General features: G+C 32.2%; 2 protein-coding genes across 3 annotated transcripts in view; one reads left to right on the top strand and one right to left on the bottom strand.

Annotated features, from left to right (window-relative positions):
- Positions 1-7,735, top strand: part of Slif (cationic amino acid transporter slimfast) — an 11,390-nt gene extending 3,655 nt beyond the window's left edge. Inside the window, exons 2-11 of the mRNA XM_083049152.1 lie at positions 1,667-1,926; positions 2,346-2,474; positions 2,583-2,843; positions 3,162-3,445; positions 3,548-3,785; positions 3,893-3,995; positions 4,080-4,243; positions 5,596-5,762; positions 5,930-6,038; positions 6,140-7,735. Of these exons, the coding sequence (XP_082905278.1) occupies positions 1,695-1,926; positions 2,346-2,474; positions 2,583-2,843; positions 3,162-3,445; positions 3,548-3,785; positions 3,893-3,995; positions 4,080-4,243; positions 5,596-5,762; positions 5,930-6,038; positions 6,140-6,261 (1,809 nt within the window). The 5' untranslated portion in view covers positions 1,667-1,694 and the 3' untranslated portion in view covers positions 6,262-7,735. The remainder of the gene's footprint in view (positions 1-1,666; positions 1,927-2,345; positions 2,475-2,582; positions 2,844-3,161; positions 3,446-3,547; positions 3,786-3,892; positions 3,996-4,079; positions 4,244-5,595; positions 5,763-5,929; positions 6,039-6,139) is intronic.
- A 225-nt stretch (positions 7,736-7,960) lies between these two features.
- Pex23 (tectonin beta-propeller repeat-containing peroxin 23) lies at positions 7,961-18,134 on the bottom strand. Of its 2 annotated transcripts, XM_083049150.1 has the most exons (26): positions 18,038-18,134; positions 17,679-17,946; positions 17,302-17,562; positions 16,990-17,172; positions 16,295-16,447; positions 16,116-16,208; positions 15,847-16,027; positions 15,536-15,759; positions 15,172-15,375; positions 13,977-14,155; positions 13,699-13,831; positions 13,351-13,577; positions 13,087-13,221; positions 12,844-13,000; positions 12,590-12,752; positions 12,375-12,478; positions 12,147-12,289; positions 11,708-12,056; positions 11,487-11,637; positions 11,110-11,312; positions 10,697-10,906; positions 10,522-10,623; positions 10,222-10,357; positions 9,806-9,997; positions 9,577-9,734; positions 7,961-9,248 (listed from the first exon to the last, which is right to left on the bottom strand). In XM_083049150.1, the coding sequence occupies exons 3-26, from the start codon at positions 17,524-17,526 to the stop codon at positions 9,198-9,200; spliced, it is 4,056 nt and encodes a 1,351-aa protein (XP_082905276.1). In that variant the 5' UTR covers positions 17,527-17,562; positions 17,679-17,946; positions 18,038-18,134; the 3' UTR covers positions 7,961-9,197. The 2 variants fall into 2 exon arrangements, with proteins under 2 accessions (XP_082905276.1, XP_082905277.1); XM_083049151.1 differs by lacking the exons at positions 17,302-17,562; positions 17,679-17,946; positions 18,038-18,134 and having other exon boundaries at positions 7,962-9,248; positions 16,295-16,513; positions 16,990-17,128.
- Between the last annotated feature and the right edge of the window lie 495 nt (positions 18,135-18,629).

Below are 18,629 nucleotides of genomic sequence, written 5' to 3'. Positions count from 1 at the left end.
TATATATATATATATATATATATATATATACATATATATTTGCGTGATACATATACATTTCAACAAAATTGCTAACAATATTATATGTGTTTTATTATATGTGTTTATATTAATATATATATGATTAAAAATAATAACATATATGTATATATTTATCCTTACAATACCGATCGCTTTTGCAATCAAGATATCTGGACATAAATTTGATATTGACTATCGTACAATGACTAAGGTTATATTTTTACAACATTTACATTACCGCTATAAAAAGATAAGATTTTTCTCGCGCAAAGCAGTGGTATCAACGCAGAGTACTGGATTGTATATTATGTTTGTTGAAAGCATATGATAAATTTTGGACCATTCGCAAGACAAAAGTTTCCGTTGCTCAAATCAGATTTCTAGGCCTAGATCACTATAGCATATTATATATACAATATATATGTATATTGCTTGAATATATTGTTGGAGCTTCAAAACGCATATATATGTGTATTTGTACTTATTAGTCTTTATATATACAGGGTGTTTCTAACTATGTCGGAGATTTTAAAGGCGTATTCTAGGGATCAAAATAAGAAAAAAAGTTCGTATAAACATGGGTCCAAAAATGCTTTCCCTCTGAGTTATAGCCTCCTAAAGTTGGAGGGAAAATCGAAAAATTAGCTCTCGGAGACTTTCACAGATCATTGAAATTTTGCAGTGTAATAATTAATAGTGACCTTTTACACATGAAACCATTTTTATGTGACTTTGACAATTTGATCCGACTTTGAGAAGGAGATATGGAGGGGTGCTAATTTTCATTTTTAAACCCATATGTTTATAAGAACTTTTTTCTTATTTTGACCCCTAGAATATGCCCTTAAAATCTCTGACATTGGTTTAGAAACACCCTGTATATTGTACAATAGTTCTACGTATATTTTACGTATGTTGTTGTAAAAATATCAAGTTTTATGTATTTAATACAAATCAAGTTTTTAGCAAAAAAAAAAAAAAAAAAAAAAAAATGATACGAAACGAACGTATAACACATTAATAGAAAATATATAATATAAACGAACGCGGAGAGAAAGTGACATCAAGGTCGAATGTTGTGCAAGTGACAACAACATTTAATCAGATTGATTACTTTTATAAAAACTAAGATTTGTAGATTCTTGATAAAAAAAAAAGGTTTTTTTTGTTCTAAATTTTCACGATTATACCTTGATGTATTTTTTTTATTAAATTTGTTGTCTAATTTGATTAGGTCTAATTTTTTTATCTAATTATGAGTCGTAATAATAAGTGGAATATCTTGATGAAAAAAGTTTTTCTGCTATCGTATAAAAAATATCATTATTTATAAACGGAAAAAGAATATTTTCTTCAAATTTGTTATTTATTATTTCATCCGCTTTATCGGTTCGTCCTCTTCATCAGTCGCGGTGCCGTTTTGCGCAATATCATTTTGCAAGAGTTCTTGCTAGAAATGTCGAGTTTCTTGAATTGTATATAGCATTGCATAAAATAGCGATGTCTTAAAAAAAAAAGAAAAAACTATACATTTGCGTATGCGAGAAAGCGCGTGCGTGATGCGTGCATATGCACACAATACCTCTTTACACACACATTGCAGTTTTGTAAACTATATGTATATGTACATATTATTGTTGTATAGGTGAATTGGATCATCATATCGGTACAATATGAATCGATTGTGGAAAGCGTTGTCGCGAAAGCGCGTAGAAAAGGAGAACGAAGAGGCAAAGGATGAACAATTGGCACGGGTCCTTGGCCTATTCGATTTAACCGCACTCGGCGTAGGCGCGACTCTCGGCTTAGGCGTTTACGTTCTTGCCGGAAGCGTGGCCAAAGACACTGCTGGACCTGCCGTTTGTATATCTTTCCTCATAGCTGCCATCGCGTCCGCTTTCGCGGGTAAAACAAATATCTCACAATTAACATCACTATAATAATTCCGGCAACGACAAATCGTTGCATTAAAAATTAACGAATCTCTGTGAATCGAAGGATATATATAAAAATTTGTTTGAAGAATTCGCGCTAAAGTTTGACAGATATACATATATATATATATATATATATATATATATATATATATCTTGTTCCCAGCGAGAAATGATTGGTCGAATCGACGTCAATTCGACATCAATTCGACCAAATTGACGTTGATTCGACGTCGAATCGACATCGATTCGACCACCATTTCTCACTGGGTTGCGCGCAAATGTGCAACAATATGTATACAATGGAATATATATATATATATATATATATATATACATACGTTTGTAACATATATGTATATGTATTGATGTATTTTACATACATTGTAGGTATGTGTTACGCGGAATTTGCATCGAGAGTACCGAAAGCCGGTTCGGCGTATGTTTATAGTTATGTAACAGTAGGAGAGTTTATCGCCTTTGTGATTGGATGGAATTTAATTCTAGAATACGTAATTGGTAAGTGTGGTACGAAATAAAATAAAGGCAATTTATTGACATATTTACTACAATATTTACGCGATGTAATAAAATCAATATAATAATTATTATAATTCATCTTTACAGGTACAGCGAGCGCTGCTCGTGGACTTAGTAATTATATCGACGCATTGATAGGAAATGTTATGGGTAACACTCTGCGTTCCTTTATGCCTATAGATATTTCCTTTCTGTCAGAGTATCCTGATTTTTTTGCCTTTGCGATGGTTATGCTACTAGTAGTACTATTGTGCATAGGAGTAAGGGAGTCATCGATCTTAAACAATATATTTACCGTTATAAACTTGATAACGATTATGATTGTTATTGTCGCAGGATCGATAAAAGGTAAGCCGGTAAGTTTAGTCGCATCTATATGCATCTTAATTGTTAGTTTGTCCTTATCTTTTCCTTTATGTGAGAAATAAGAGAGAGAAAGAGAGAAAACAATCATAGTTGCGCGCACTTCGAGTTGCTGAAACATATATACATATATCATATATAATATTATATTGTACATTGACAATGTTATAAAAATCTTTAAAGTATTTGTTTTCAAGTGTTTTGCACACATATCTCTCTCTCTCTCTCTCTCATAGTTTCGGAGATAAATTCTCGATCGCGAGTGTATATCATATATATATATATATATATATATATTCGTAGCGGATTTGTCAAACTGGTCAATCGCATCTGAGGATATTCCAACGTCCGTGAAAAACGGCGGAGTCGGCGGATTTATGCCATTCGGTATCAGCGGAGTGATGATAGGAGCGGCCAAGTGTTTTTACGGATTCGTTGGATTCGACACCGTCGCTACCACCGGCGAAGAAGCAAAGAATCCTCAGCGTCACATTCCTCTAGCGATCGTCCTATCCCTAATTATCATATTCATAGCGTATTTTGGCATCTCTACGATCCTTACGATGATGCTGCCTTATTACGCTCAAGTACGATTCGAATAACGCAAAACTTGACAATTGGAAATTAAAATCTAAAATCTAAAATCTAAAATCTAACACGGATTTAAAGGCTGAAAACTTTTTCCTCAGAACGCGGACGCGCCGTTTCCGTACGCGTTCGACGAGATTGGATGGCCTGTCATTAAATGGATCGTCAACATCGGCGCGGTATTCGCACTATGTACTAGTCTCTTGGGCGCAATGTTTCCTTTACCGCGTATATTATATGCCATGGCCAATGACGGAATAATATTTAAGACTCTCGCTAAAGTGCATTCTAAAACTATGACGCCTATATACGGCACGGTGCTCTCTGGTTTACTTATTGGTTAGTGAAAAAACTGGATTTGAAAAAATGTAAATCAAGATACGAGAGGTATCCTTGTTAATTTACTGTCGTAATAATTTTGATAGAAATTTTACTCCATGTTCTAGGTCTTATGACACTTGTCTTCAATTTGCAGCAATTGATCGACATGATGTCTATCGGGACTTTACTCGCGTATACAATAGTAGCGATATGCGTCTTGATATTAAGGTAACGGTTCGTTTGTAAACATTTCGAGTGTGAGATTTATACAATATATATATACATAATATGTACAAGTTTCTATTTATATAGATATCAAAATGATGAAAACTCTAGCAACGCTCCTGCTATACCGTTAATGAGTGATTATCCATTTACATCTGTAAATATATTTAAGGAATTATTTAATTTGCACAATCAGAAGGAACCAACGGAGCTTTCTAGTAGGATTGCAAATATCGGCATCGTCTTACTTTGTGAGTTTATGCAGATTGATATTATACACTCGTCAACAAAATTAACGCATATGTATTTTAAGTCAAAATTTCGCATAATTTCAAATAAGCATAATTCCGCTAAAAATGATCGGATTTGAAAAATTTTTTTTTCACTGTCAAGCTTGAAGTCTCTACTTTAAAAACCATTCGTCAGATTTTTAATTTATCCTCCCTCCCCGTACGCCACTGCTTCAAAAGTAAGGACGTGTTTTGTCTCTAAAAAATTGCGTACTTTGACGCACTCCACGGAGTGGAATAAATTTTTTTCGCAAATCTTATCATAACTATCGTAAAATGTGGACTTTTTACTACAAATTTAAAAAAAAATCAAAGTTCGTACGATTTTTTTTCGCGGAGTTATTACATATGAAAGTTATCCATACATTTTTTCCATTTAATGACTCCAAACCCTCTCTGCTGTGTGTGTGTATGTGTGTGTGCGTGCGTGCGTGTGCGTGCGTGCGTATGCGTGCGTGCGTATGGTTAGGAGAGGGGAATGTAGGAATGTTCTCATTCAAAATTGTGTGTTCCCGCCTCGTCTTCAGATTACTTCTTCTATACGTTCACGCATATTAATGCATGCTCTAATTGTTGTTTAAGGAATTTGAGCCCAAATTTACACGCACGCACGCACGCGTGGGCGCATACACACACACACATACACATACAGACACACATACACACACACACTATGCGCCAAATCCAACCAGCAACCTTGTGGTGCGTGTCGGGTAATACTAATGCTGGCGTTAAATGGAAAAAATGTATGGATAACTTTCATATGTAATAACTCCGCGAAAAAAAATCGTACGAACTTTGATTTTTTTTAAAATTTGTAGTAACAAGTCCACATTTTACGATAATTATGATAAGATTTGCGAAAAAAATGTATTTTACCCCGTGGAGTGCGTCAAAGTACGCAATTTTTTAGAGACAAAACACGTCCTTACTTTTGAAGCAGTAGGCGTACGGGGGAGGAGGATAAATTAAAAATCTGACGAATGGTTTTTAAAGTAGAGACTTCAAGCTTGACAGTGAAAAAAAATTTTTTCAAATCCGATTATTTTTAGCGGAGTTATACTTATTTGAAATTATGCGAAATTTTGACTTAAAATACATATGCGTTAATTTTGTTGACGAGTGTATATATATTATAGGATATATAGCATTTAATTGAAATATGATAAATGTATGATATATTTTTATACTCTCTCTCTCTCTCTCTCTCTCTCTCTCTATATATATATATATATATATATATATATATATATATATATATATAAGATAGAGTTTAATACACTCGCAATCTGTGCAAAGTTTAATCATTACAGGTATCATTATATGCATCATTACGTGTCTGATTAGTAACATGAGCGCGCACTTGCTCGCAGGAAATGTAGTAATATCTGTGATACTAGTTGTATTCGTGATTGTTCTTTTCTTGAATTTAGCAGCGGTTGGTAGGCAACCGATACAAAAGACTGAATTGTCTTTCAAGGTAAGAAAAAGACACGTGCGTGTTAAAAGTACAATTATTTTATTATGTATAAGCACATCGGAAAATCTCTATTATCTCTCTCTCTCTCTCTCTCTCTCTCTCTCTCTCTCTCTCTCTCTCTCTCTCTCTTACACGCGCATATAATGAATGTATTTCTGTCTATACAGGTACCTCTCGTTCCACTTATTCCTTGTCTCAGTATTTTTATAAATATATATTTAATGTTTCAACTAGACGTCTTTACATGGATTAGATTTGCCACTTGGTTGCTGATTGGTAAGTCCTAAGTAAAAAAAAAAATTTATTCGAAGGAAGAATTATAATCTAAATAATTGATCAAATGTTAACTTTTTCAAATTTCTATGATTTCCTTGTAGGATTTTGCATCTATGGTTTTTACGGAATTAACCACAGTGAGCAAGGGAAAAGAAATAATGCAGAGAGCAAGAAATTACAGCAAAAGTATGTGGAAAAGTTTAGAATAATGACATCATTTTGATCATCAAATTTTTTAATTTTTACACACACGCGCGCGCGCGCACACACGCACACACACACACACGTTTTAAACCATTCGTTTTAATCATTCAAGAGCAGCAAGAGTAATTAAGAATAATATAGTTGACTGACACAAAAAATCTAACATAAATTTTTAATATTTAAGGCTCCTGGTACCTTGCCGACCATGTCGGAATCGTGACGTCACAGGCGAGAAAATACACGCTATTTTTTTTTAGATGCCATTTTTAAATAAAAACATATTTGCATAAAATACACTTCTAAAAAACGCCGAAAACTATATCCTCTCTTTTCCCTTTATAATCAATCAACAGCTGTAAAATGTAATATTATGAGGCCCAGTCCTTCTGGTCATTGCACATGCGCAGTCATTCCGCATGTCAAAGTCTGATATATATCTCGATCATTTTAGGGTTGTTGATTGACTGTCAAGGGAAAAGAATAGTTTTCGGCGTTTTTTAGAAGTGTATTAAAGAGATCTTAAGTGTTATTTTATGCAAATGTTTTTATTTAGAAATGGCATCTAAAAAAAAATATAGCGTGTGTTTTCTCGCCTCTGACGTTACGATTCCAATATGGCCGCGGTGAGCACCCAGGAGTCTTATTAAGGCTCCTGGCTCCTCGCCGACCATGTCGGAATCGTGACGTCAGAGGCGAGAAAGCACATGCTAAAAATTCTTGCGTGCCATTTTTAAATAAAAAGATATTTTTCAATAAAACAAAATACTACAAAATTCTTTGGCACACTTGTAAAATTGTCCGAAAACTATCTTTTTCCCTTTATAATCAATCAACAACTGTAAAATGACCGTAATATGAAGTCCAAACCGTCTGGTCTTTGCGCATGCGCAGTCATTCCATATGACAAAGTCCGATATTACACTCATTTTACGGTTGTTTATTAACTGTCAAGGGGGAAAAGCATAGTTTTCGGACAATTTTAAAAGTGTGCCAAGAGATTTGTAGTGTTGTTTCATCGAAATATCTTTTTATTTAAAAATGGCACGCAAGAATTTTCAGCGTGTATTTTCTCGCCTCTGACGTCACAATCCAACATGGCCGCGGCGAGGATCCAGGAGCCTTAAATGAAAAATATTTTTTGATGATAAATTTCATAATATATTATATACAAAACACATGCACGCACACACGCTGTATTATATAACAGTCATATAACAGGATCTTAAAATATTAGTCTTTTATTTCAGTTATTGTCTTTCAAATTTCAAATCATTTTCTCTATTAAGAATGTAATAAACATAATTTCTTGTTTACAACTTTTCAATTATATATATTTATTATTCGATACTATATAGACATTTATGTATTTTCTATCAATAATAAATTAAATATAACAGTATTTATGTATTTTTATAATACACATATGGTAAAATAATATAGCATTAACAAGTATTACTAATAATAGCAATGTTACGTACTAAAGGAGCACATTTCACATGTGTGATATTTATTTATAAAATAGAAATAATATGTGCTCTTTACATTGGCAAAGTAAAAGAAACAAATGCATTAATACAGAATGATGTTTTTAATACATTGACAATATAATATTGGAATATAGATAATATAATACAGTATAGGTAATATAATTGTATATAATTAATTTTTTTTCTAAATAAAGCCTTATATTACAATAACGCCTTACTATTTAATCTCTTTATCTTACAACATATTAAATAAATTATTATATATATTATATATATTATTATATATATTAATTATTATACATATATAGCATTAAATAAAATTGATGACTTGTTATAAGAAGACTGCAACACTGAGCACATTGATTATAATAATTATGGAGGTATAGTAATTTTTTGAAGCATAAAAAATAATGAAAGCTTAGATATTGCTCCAATTTGCCACAATTACTGGAATGTCTTTATATCACAAAATAATATTTTTAATTTTACTATACTTGTTATTATAAGTACATTTTGTTTTGCTTTTTCGCTAGTCAGAGATATTATATCATAATTATCTGTTTATTATTTTTCATATCTCGAGGATACTAGAAAAATGACAAAACATTCATTATAAACGTAAGGTTATCGTGTAATTTTATTGTATAAAAATAACAAAATTTATTTATTGTATAAAAATAAACATATATTGATGCGAATAAAATTTAAAAAGTGTAATTTAAATGATACAGATGAGCGTGTGTGTGTGTATGTGTGTATATATAAAACGAATATGGCCAAAATCGCCTTTTTTGCACCTTTAAATGCAATTTTAAAATCCGCGTTAATTCATGAGTTTTCCTTTTGACATGCAAAAGTTATAAGAATTATACAATTTAATTTAAAATAAAATTATCAAGTGTTTATTTATTAATTTTTTAAGGAATTTAATGTCCTTCATGTGTATTTGTTTGCACGGAAATCATGCCGCGCAGGTAGGTTCGAAAAGTATAAACTGTTGAATTTGTTACTCGTTATCGAAAAAAATATATCAAAGATATTCTTTCCATTACAGATGAAAATGCCCTTACTGTTACAGTTGCCGAAAAAGAGTAATTATTACCGCGGTAATAGTAGCATTAACAAGTACCGCTAATAGGTACTTACCAACCTTGTATATATGTATATGCGTGTGCATGTGTGCGTGCGTGTATTGTGTGTGTGTCATATATTATTTTACTTTATCTGTCTCAACTTCTTTAGAGTATCTCTTGTATTCAGACAAATTTCTAATGTGATCAGTGTCAAGTATATAATACATGGTACATATATAATTCATCCTATAGATATAATTACCATCTAAAAATTGGCATAGAGACATTTCTGCATAATGTACGTGTATACATACACGTATTTTACAAGGCAATCACAAAATTGTTATGCTTTATATTATTATAGCACATTGTAAAGTTATCGCAATACAGATATCTCACTTTGTTTTATTTACAAGTCCTCCAAGACTTATATTTTGCCAGTTTGCCTGTTAGGAATAAATTAAAAGTTTATGTCTTGCGAGAAATTTTGTGATATTACGAGAGAAAATATCAAAATTAAAAAATTATTCTCTTGCATTGTTCTTGATAAGTTTTTAATATTAATTGCATTCAATATTATGTGTAATCCAAAATAAGATATCAGATGATATTATCTTTATCAATACTTGCGATATTAAGGAAAAAGTACTCTTACTTATCTATATTTAATATTTATTAAGACAGGAATATGTATTCTATTCTGGTCCTTATTATAATTTCATGCTCTATTCTCCTCGTTTAAAACGAACCTTTTTAAAAATTTTTATTACTTACCCCTATACCAGTTACCCATCCGGTTCCAGCTGGATTTTCATCAGTAACACCAATTCTTCGACAAATAATACCAGCTCCTGAAATTGCCCAAACTTGTCCCTGTTCCCTCGAAATGGATACATGTCGAAATCCTTGCTTAGCATTTAATACCGACACATCTATAAACGTGTAATTTTATTTAAAGATGTAGTGATACATAATAAACGTGAAAAGAAAATGCTTTTTATACCTATATGAATGGGATCGTTTGGCATAGCGGGTAATGTTTGCCAATGGGTTCCTTCGGGGAAAACATTAGATTGTATCTCCCGGCGCACTGATAATCTACCGATTGTATCTAAAGCCCATACTACATTATACCCTACTGAAATTTGCTTTAATTGAGCTCCTGAAGGAGGTTCAACAGTTTGCCATTGCACACCTATATTGTCAACAAAATATTGTCCATCTTAAGTGAATGAGCGAATGAGCGAATAAGTGAATGAGCGAGGGGGGAAGAGAGAGGAGAGTGTGAGTTAAAGAAGAGGGGAGGAAAAGAGAGAGAGGAGGAAAGAAAGAATTTATATTAAATATGTTAAATTGCACAAATTGTTAAAAAATAATTGTCATGTATATTCTGCTATTAATATTTTATAAATTTGATACCAGTTGGTTTTGCAGCACTAATGCCTAGTCTCCAACAGGAAGAACCATTTTTGCCAACAGCCCATACTTGTCCCCATGGACCGCACGATATATTAATTAGAGGCTGGTCGCTCGGTATATGTTCCCATGATACACCCTATATAGTACATGAAATATGTTGTAGACAATTGTCAAAAAAGTATTGCTATGTCTACTACTTTAATTATTGAAATATGTACACATATACATACACACACACAGATGTATACATATGTGTACGTGTGTTTTATTATATAAATACATTATTTAATGGTCATATACCATTGGACAAGATTCCGAAACGCCTCGTCTGAATAAAGCCTCACCATTTGTGGCAACTGCCCAGACATGAATAGGAGCATCTGTGTCAGGCTTTCCAGTCGCCTAATTAATCAAAAAACATTTAAGATGTGTCCTTTTTTTGAAAGATTTACAGTTTAAACGATTAAAGACTTACGTATAAAGAGACATCGACGAGTTTAGTATTTCCTAGTTCTTGCAAGGGTCCGCTGGTTGTTAGTTGACATCTTCTAAACCAACGTCTTCTTCGAACATAATCGGTAAATTGTTTCTTACCGTGATATTGTGACGGGAAATCAGTAGCGTATTGCCATCCATCTCTATCAACACCACCGGGTGTGTGAAAGTCGACAATCCAATCTGATATCTTGAAAAATATCGATATTTTTGATAGAAACCATAAAACAAAAAAAAAATGCTACAATAGAGAATACTATTTCTATGTATTACATCTTTCGTATCAAAGACAATACGTAAGAGACTGTATAGATATATAGTTTTCTCTCACTTTCAAAACGAAAGTCTTTTCCTCTTCTTTTTCTCACCATTCTTTCTTTTAGATCCACTTACCCAATGCCAGTGCATTGACAATAACTTTGTATGCTCTCGCGTGCATTTGTGCCGTCCAGTTGCATCACTCCACATGTAACGATCTGTTGGAAGTCCATGCGCGGTATATCCAGTTACTGGATTCCAACGTTGATTTTCGTATACGTAATAATTGTGGGTATCTACCATTGTATTTATTCCAGTATTGCTAGTATTGCCTAGGCCTATATAATATTTTTCCACATTAACATTTTGTGCCAAGTTAAAAATAGAAATTTAATTCGATTTAGATGATAGCTATCGCACACAATCAATATCAATCTTGAAATAATTTTACAATTGTTTCCTTTTCTTTTTCTTTGTACAATATGTTTTTATCATAAAAACTGATGGAATACCTTTTAGAAATGAGCCTCCCCAACCACCTGTATATACCCAAGCGGTACTATCGTAGCCGATGCCCCAAGTGACGCCTACGGAACATGTCTCAACTTTTTTCAAATGTCCACCAATTTGTCTCCAAAACATCGTGCTAGGTTCAATAATTACCTGTCCAAAAGCAAAATATTCATTAACTGTGTAGTTAATCAACGATACAAATAATAAACTCTATACTTACAAATGTAGACTTGTATGTAATACTACATAAAGTCAGCAGTCCTTTAATACGCAAATGTGTAATACTTTGCGGGTTAATTCGATGACTATAAAAGATGTATTCGCTACCATTAATGTAGATTTTATAACCGCGTTCCTCACAAATTATGTACAGCGTGAAATCACAACCCGCCTTTAATGGATTACCTCCATTTCTTTCCTCATCTCCCCATTGACCATTCTGATATGTATTCCGTACGATAATATTTTCTTTGAGTCTTGGATTAAAATGCAAAGCTACATCATGACTATCCATTACAGTCTTTTGCTTCACAAATGTTGTGGTATAACAGACGAGATTAAAAGACAATCTAAAATAAAATTATTATCAACGTTAGTATGTGTATAAATAATCTTTTCATAAAATACAATGAAAAATTGTATAAATTATTTGATTTTACCTGTCGGCGTCGTCATGAACGCATACTGTAATTTTTAAGGTACCACCATGACCAAAACCATTCTGTAATATACTTTCAAACGGAATGTCTTTGCCAGCTACATCCATCTCTTGTATATATCCGTCTTCGAATAATTGACATTCCTACAAATAATAAAAATATATTAATAAAGACTGATTCTTCATATTCGATATTGTCATTTATTCACAATCATATCTCAGATTTTACCTCTGCAATCGCGGGATCAAATACATACACGTCACCTAACGCAGTTGTGCTCCAAATGGAATTTGAACCAGGTCTACCATATACATTATTCATTTGGCAAGATACTGAAAGAAAGAAAAAAAAAAAAAAAAAAAAAAACAAAACCTTTTTCTCTACATATTTCTTTGTACTTATTGTCTTATTATCATTTGTCGTCAGATATTAGTTTATTTTACCTGAAGTTAAATGCGCCAACCAGTCTTCCATTTCCGTATCACTTGCAAATTGCAACCTAATTACTTTTGAACGACTTAATTTAGGAGTATAAATTGCTATTCTCGGATTACCGGGTTCACTGCAGCAAACGACACACGTAATTTCCGAAACAGGAAATTGTATCTGTAATATTACTTATGTGAAAATTAATATCTAGAATTGTGCGTTATTATACATTGGTATATAAATTTATTTCCAATTTCTATATTCATACTATGCTTGTTATGCCGTCCGAATTTAATATTATCAAGGTCCCAGAATCTAATGATCCAGTATCACTACTTATCCATTCCAGTTCAATCTTACAATCTTCATATAAGCTGCCATTTTTAATTTTACATTTAGCATCGCCGCTCTTCACCCAAGATAATCTACGAGTAATTCGTTAAATAAAAAAAAAAAAAATTTAATTAAAGATTGTATGTATATTTAATCAATATCACTTAATTCTGCTCACTTTTCAACTGCTTTCTCATATATCATTGAAGAATCAAATGACATTTTCTTTAATCTCGTCTTTAATTCATCCAAAATGTATATTCTCCATAATTCTCCAGTTTCCCCTTGTACTGTACCGTTACCATCTGCGATCCTATTCAAAATAATTATAAATTTTCTATTCTCTTTTTCTTTTTTCATAGCGTTTCTTAAATTCTGATATTAAATATCTTGATTTAAAGAAAAAGGGGGGAAAAAAAAACTTTATGCAATTAAATTTTACCATTTTGGTGGATTTATCGGATCGACAAAGCATGCCCCAGCTTCCACCTTGTACCACAGTACATCGCACTCGGTCCAATATATTATGCCTGCGCTCTCATCCTCACCGTACACGCCAGAATCTCCAGTTAAATCTGGATCAAATACACTTCCATCTGTTTCTGGATGTGCTTCAACACCTACCATAGAACCGACGGAATGTACGGGACTCCAAGCAGCAGGATTAATCTGTTAAGAGATAGACACACAATTTGTTATAATTTTTCTTTTAAATATTTGTAATATTCTATTACAACATTTAATCAATATATGTATATATACTTTATTCGATTCTAAAAATATTTTAAACCTTAACAGTACTGCTCATTCCTTTTCCCGAGACAATTATCGATTCTCCACTTTTTGCTAAAGATTCATTAGATATAGTTATATTAGCAACACTTGCTTCATTTAAATCACCCGAGTCTATAGAACTTGCAGATCTGCAATATTAAAAAATTATATGAAAGAAAATTAAATAAAAAGTGAAATAATTAGAGATTAAAATCTTTGTTGCTACCAATGAGTATTACTTTGTTATATTAACATTCCTATAATTATATAAATTGCCATAGTGCACACTTTTACCTCTTTCTCTCTTCATTTAAATATATATCTTGAAAAGATGTTTGTTGAATATTTTTTGCGGATGCGCTGTCCCCGGTACGTTGCCACAATTTTAAAGACGTGGGTGTTGGTGCCGAACGTGATTGTTCTTCCCATTCTTTGATTAACATTGTACCTTCACAAGTACTATGAGGTCGATTCTATAAAGATATAGCCCAAATTCAATTAAATGCCATTTGTTAGTGATTTTATTATATGATAAGCATGATAATATATAAAAAAATATATACAGGATGTTTCTTTTTAAGTGATATAGTCGATTATATCGCGAACCAATAATTTTATGAAAAAATTTTTCCAACAAAAGTTGCATGGCTTGAAGGAGGACACACGATGGAAATATGGATTTGACTTTGAGTGACCTTGTCAAAGTCAGGTCATTAATATTTTTTTAAATGGAAACCCCTATTTTTTATTACATATTCTTGTAGCTTACTTCGAGAGCTTTTCAAAACACTATAATTGAGTTATTTTTTATCAAGTACTTTCCGAGTTATGAGACTTGAAGTTTACAGTATTTTGACATAAAATATAAAATATCTTGTGAAGAAAACACATGGTTGCTTTAAAAAAATATGTTGCAGACTGCATACTTTTTTTCTAAAACAACCATGTGTTTTCTTTACACCAATTGATCGGTCTTATTATTCTGTGCATAAAACTATTACAGTAAGATTACCGAAAAGTGAATGTTTCACAAGATATTTTATATTTTATGTCAAAATACTGTAAACTTCAAGTCTCATAACTCGGAAAGTACTTGATCAAAAATAACTCAATTATAGTGTTTTGAAAAGCTCTCGAGGTAAGCTCTAATCAATTGGTGTAAAGAAAACACATGGTTGCTTTAAAAAAATATGTTGCAGACTGCATACTTTTTTTTAAAACAACCATGTGTTTTCTTTACACCAATTGATTGGTCTCATTATTCTGTACAAAAATGGTAATAAAAAATAGGGGTTTTCATTTAAAAAAACATTAATGACCTTGATCTGACTTTGACAAGGTCACTCAAGGTCAAGTCCATACTTCCATCGTGTGTCCCCCTTCAAGCCATGTAACTTTCGTTGGAAAAATTTTTCCATAAAGTCATCGGTTCGCGAGATAATCGACTATATCACTTAAAAAGAAACACCCTGTATATATATTACTCTACCAAGGAACTCCAGCTCTGATGACGTTGCTGTTGCGGCGTGCCGCAAGTACTATGCCTGTTGCTAGACGATAAACTAGTATTACTACTTGCTCTACTCAATTGAAGCGGCGCGTTTATTAATTTCCATCGTTTTCCCGTTAATTCGGAGCGTACGATACCAGTGCGATAGTACAAACATCGATCGTCATAGCCAATAGCCCAAACCTTTATAATGCATAAAAAAACGTTTAAAAGTCATGTCTGCATTTGTACGTGCGTGTATGTATGTAACTCAAAAAGAAAAAAAAATATATATATATATACATGTACATATTCAACATACAATTTTTTCTTTGTCGTATGAGTTAAGAATTAAAATTATTACTTGATCATTTGGAGCAACAGATACTAGTGCCATTTTGTCCAACATTTCAACCCAACCAGTACCAGTAGCCAATTGTTCACAAACACCACTTATTTCGCCTTGAACACCTTTTCGAAACCATACTCCACCATCGTGCGTTACAGCCCACACAGCATCAGTACCTACGCTAACTTGTACCAATCTCAAATCCTTTTGCGGTGGTTCCACTTCTGACCAATCTTCACCTTTAATACATATATTTATCATACCGTGTCAGCATAATTACGATATCATTGTAATCACGTTTTATTATTTATTTATTTATTTATTACCCATTGGGTTGTCTCTCGTAACGCCTGTACGAACCAATGCTTTGCCCACCATAAGTACAGCCCAAACAAGACCAGTTACTCCAACACTAATTTGACAAACTTCATAGCCATTTGTCAATTTAATACAGCTCCATCTTTGTCCTTCGGGACAAGTTGTACTAGTTCCAACCCGGAACATCACCTGAATAACATCATGTAATAATTTAATATTTTCAAAATATGATATTAAATTATTCCTCTTCGAGAGAAAGCAATGTTAAAAGTTATACCCTCCCGTGAGCGGTTACCGCCCAGACTACTAAACTTCCAGAGCTACCTCCAGGCATTTGATTTCCACCCACGGCTACGTCGATAAAAGGTTCCTAAAGATGCGTAATAAATATTACTTAAACTATTGCAATTAAACGTAATGTCACTCTTGGAAAGATTTATTTTAGCATTTTATCACCTTGGTTGGATCTTTATGAAGAGGTGCAATAGCGCACCATGAATTCATAGCGCTATATCTCCGATAACGAACCCATTTGCGTCTTCTTACACAGGATTTCCACTGCTTTTTTGTAGTATATGTAGCTGGAAAATCAATTGCGTACGTCCATCCCTATCAAAATATCAGATTCTCTGTGATCATAAGATTCTCTTTGGTCGTGGGCAACTGATAACAAATCTATACATAAACAAAACTTTATAAAAAAAAAACACAACACTCGTATGGAAAAAAAGCAAGAATATGTTCAATATGTAATTTCATATAGATTTAAATGAAAGTTACAAAAGACCTGTGTCCTCGATATAGAATATTAAAAAAATGCAGTTGTATAAGTTTATATTTGGTGAAACAGTACAAAATTATTGAAAAATATAAATGGAAAAAATTTTTCTCATTTAAAAATAGTCGAGCTTTTTGCATTACAAAGATATTATATTGGAACTGCATTTGAGTTTACTTGAAAAAGTCAATGATTTTAAACTACTCGCTCGTTTTACAATAACATTACAATTATATATGTGTTTTAATTTTATATATATGTATATATATATATATATATATATATCGAGCGTGTAAAATTCTCAAATAAGAATAGAAAAGAAAGAGTCTAATATGTAAAAATAGATGACATTAGGAACACAAGTTATATTTACATCATGATCTAATGGTTGACCGTCTAATGTTGTTTCTATCTGCCAATCACCTTCCCATTGCCATGCCATTGATGGTAACTTTACTTTGTCTCTGCTACGATCGACTGTACCATCTTGATTTGAAAAATTATATCTGTCGGTTGGGAGTAACCTTCCGGAAAAACCTTCCAAAGGCAACCATCGCTAGAATTATATAACTTGTTAGCACACAATCTTTTTCATTTCTTCATTTATATATTTAGAATAGAGCATTTTTATATAATTGCAGACAAAAGTATTACAATAGTGTATAATACTTTTACAAATCCATACCTCATTCTCATAAGTTTCCTCTTTAATTCTGATCGGTACGTCTAAGCCATGAACATGAACATAAACTTGTCGATCTCCGCCAATCGCCCACATAAAATGTGGCACAGCCGATAACTGTTTAAATTCAAGTCCAAGGTACATAAATTCACGCCACATATTCCCAGATGTCGACAGTCCAAATACACGCCCTTCATTGTTAATGGCATATAAATATGAACTTGGCATTTTAAATATAATATATAACACACTTTATAAATTTATCTGTAAATAAAACTTCCATCACATCTGCGTTTTCGAGCCAGTATACAATCTCGATGGTTTTACTGATAATAATTTTGCAGTAGCATAGTAGATTCAATTTTCTGCAAAATACATACCGATCTTCTTTCTTTTTCTTCCTCTCTCTTTGACAATTGCCTTTTTTATAACATTTCATCTATCATTATATATCATGCAATTTTCATCATAGACTTACACATGTCGATCTGATAAGATATAATAATTAATCGTTCTTCAGAAATTATATTGTTGTCTTCTTTTTATATTACAATATCTCTTTTTTTTAAATGCCAAATGTATATGTATAAATATACATAAAACACACATTTTACATATGCATTTTTTAATACATGTTGCTCTTAAATCCTATACATATAATATTTGTATAAGCTTAAAAATAAGAAAATATTTGAAAAATTCCAGTAAATTATAAAATCAACATTATATTAATATTTACATATAGAAATATCAAAGAGAATATGTAGATTTCTCGAAAATTGACACACCAAGTCACAGTCACACATCACACATTTGCTGAAATAAATATATGGTAATTCCATAAGGCCAGATCTACAATAGGTGTAATAAGCCCTAAACCTTAAGAAATTGACCAATTACAGTCACGTTTTCTCTTAGAGCATATAGTCTATATGCTCTAAGCGTTTTCTCCTCATACTTGACTGTAATTGGTCAATTTCTTAAGGCTTAGGGCTTACTACATCTATTGTAGACCCGGCCTAACGCTGGGTCCACAATACCGCTGTATACCGATTTATGTCGTGTTTGGTGTCCACAATACCGCTATATACCGATTTATGTCGTGTTTGGTGTCATTTTAATCGCAAAAGTCTCATTAATCCGTTAAAATTATTTTCAATTCGATATATTGCGAATTATCAAAATTTTATTTTCTATTGCAAAAATTCAGTAAAATATATTATAAAATGTATATAATTTTATTTTTACTATTTTACTTATATAATTTTAATTTTAATTATATAATTATATAATTTTACTTTTACTATTTTAATTGTATATATGCGCATATA

The sequence above is a fragment of the Prenolepis imparis genome, unplaced genomic scaffold (assembly GCF_030444845.1).
Source record: "Prenolepis imparis isolate NDT839.2.m4 unplaced genomic scaffold, iyPreImpa1.0 SCAF_11, whole genome shotgun sequence".
In the NCBI taxonomy this organism is placed as follows: Eukaryota; Metazoa; Arthropoda; class Insecta; order Hymenoptera; family Formicidae; genus Prenolepis; species Prenolepis imparis.
Note: the sequence above shows the minus strand (reverse complement) of the source record. Positions and strands in the feature narration are given on the sequence as shown.

What these genes read in the sequence shown, in the direction of transcription:
- Pex23 (XM_083049150.1), bottom strand. Translation starts at nt 17,526, where the DNA reads ATGCCAAGTTCATATTTATATGCCATTAACAATGAAGGGCGTGTATTT. An exon ending in GTTCATGACGACGCCGACAG is followed by an intron (nt 12,057 to 12,146) that starts GTAAAATCAAAT and finishes ATTTTATTTTAG; the next exon opens with ATTGTCTTTTAATCTCGTCT. An exon ending in TAGTGCTGCAAAACCAACTG is followed by an intron (nt 9,998 to 10,221) that starts GTATCAAATTTA and finishes TTGACAATATAG; the next exon opens with GTGTGCAATGGCAAACTGTT.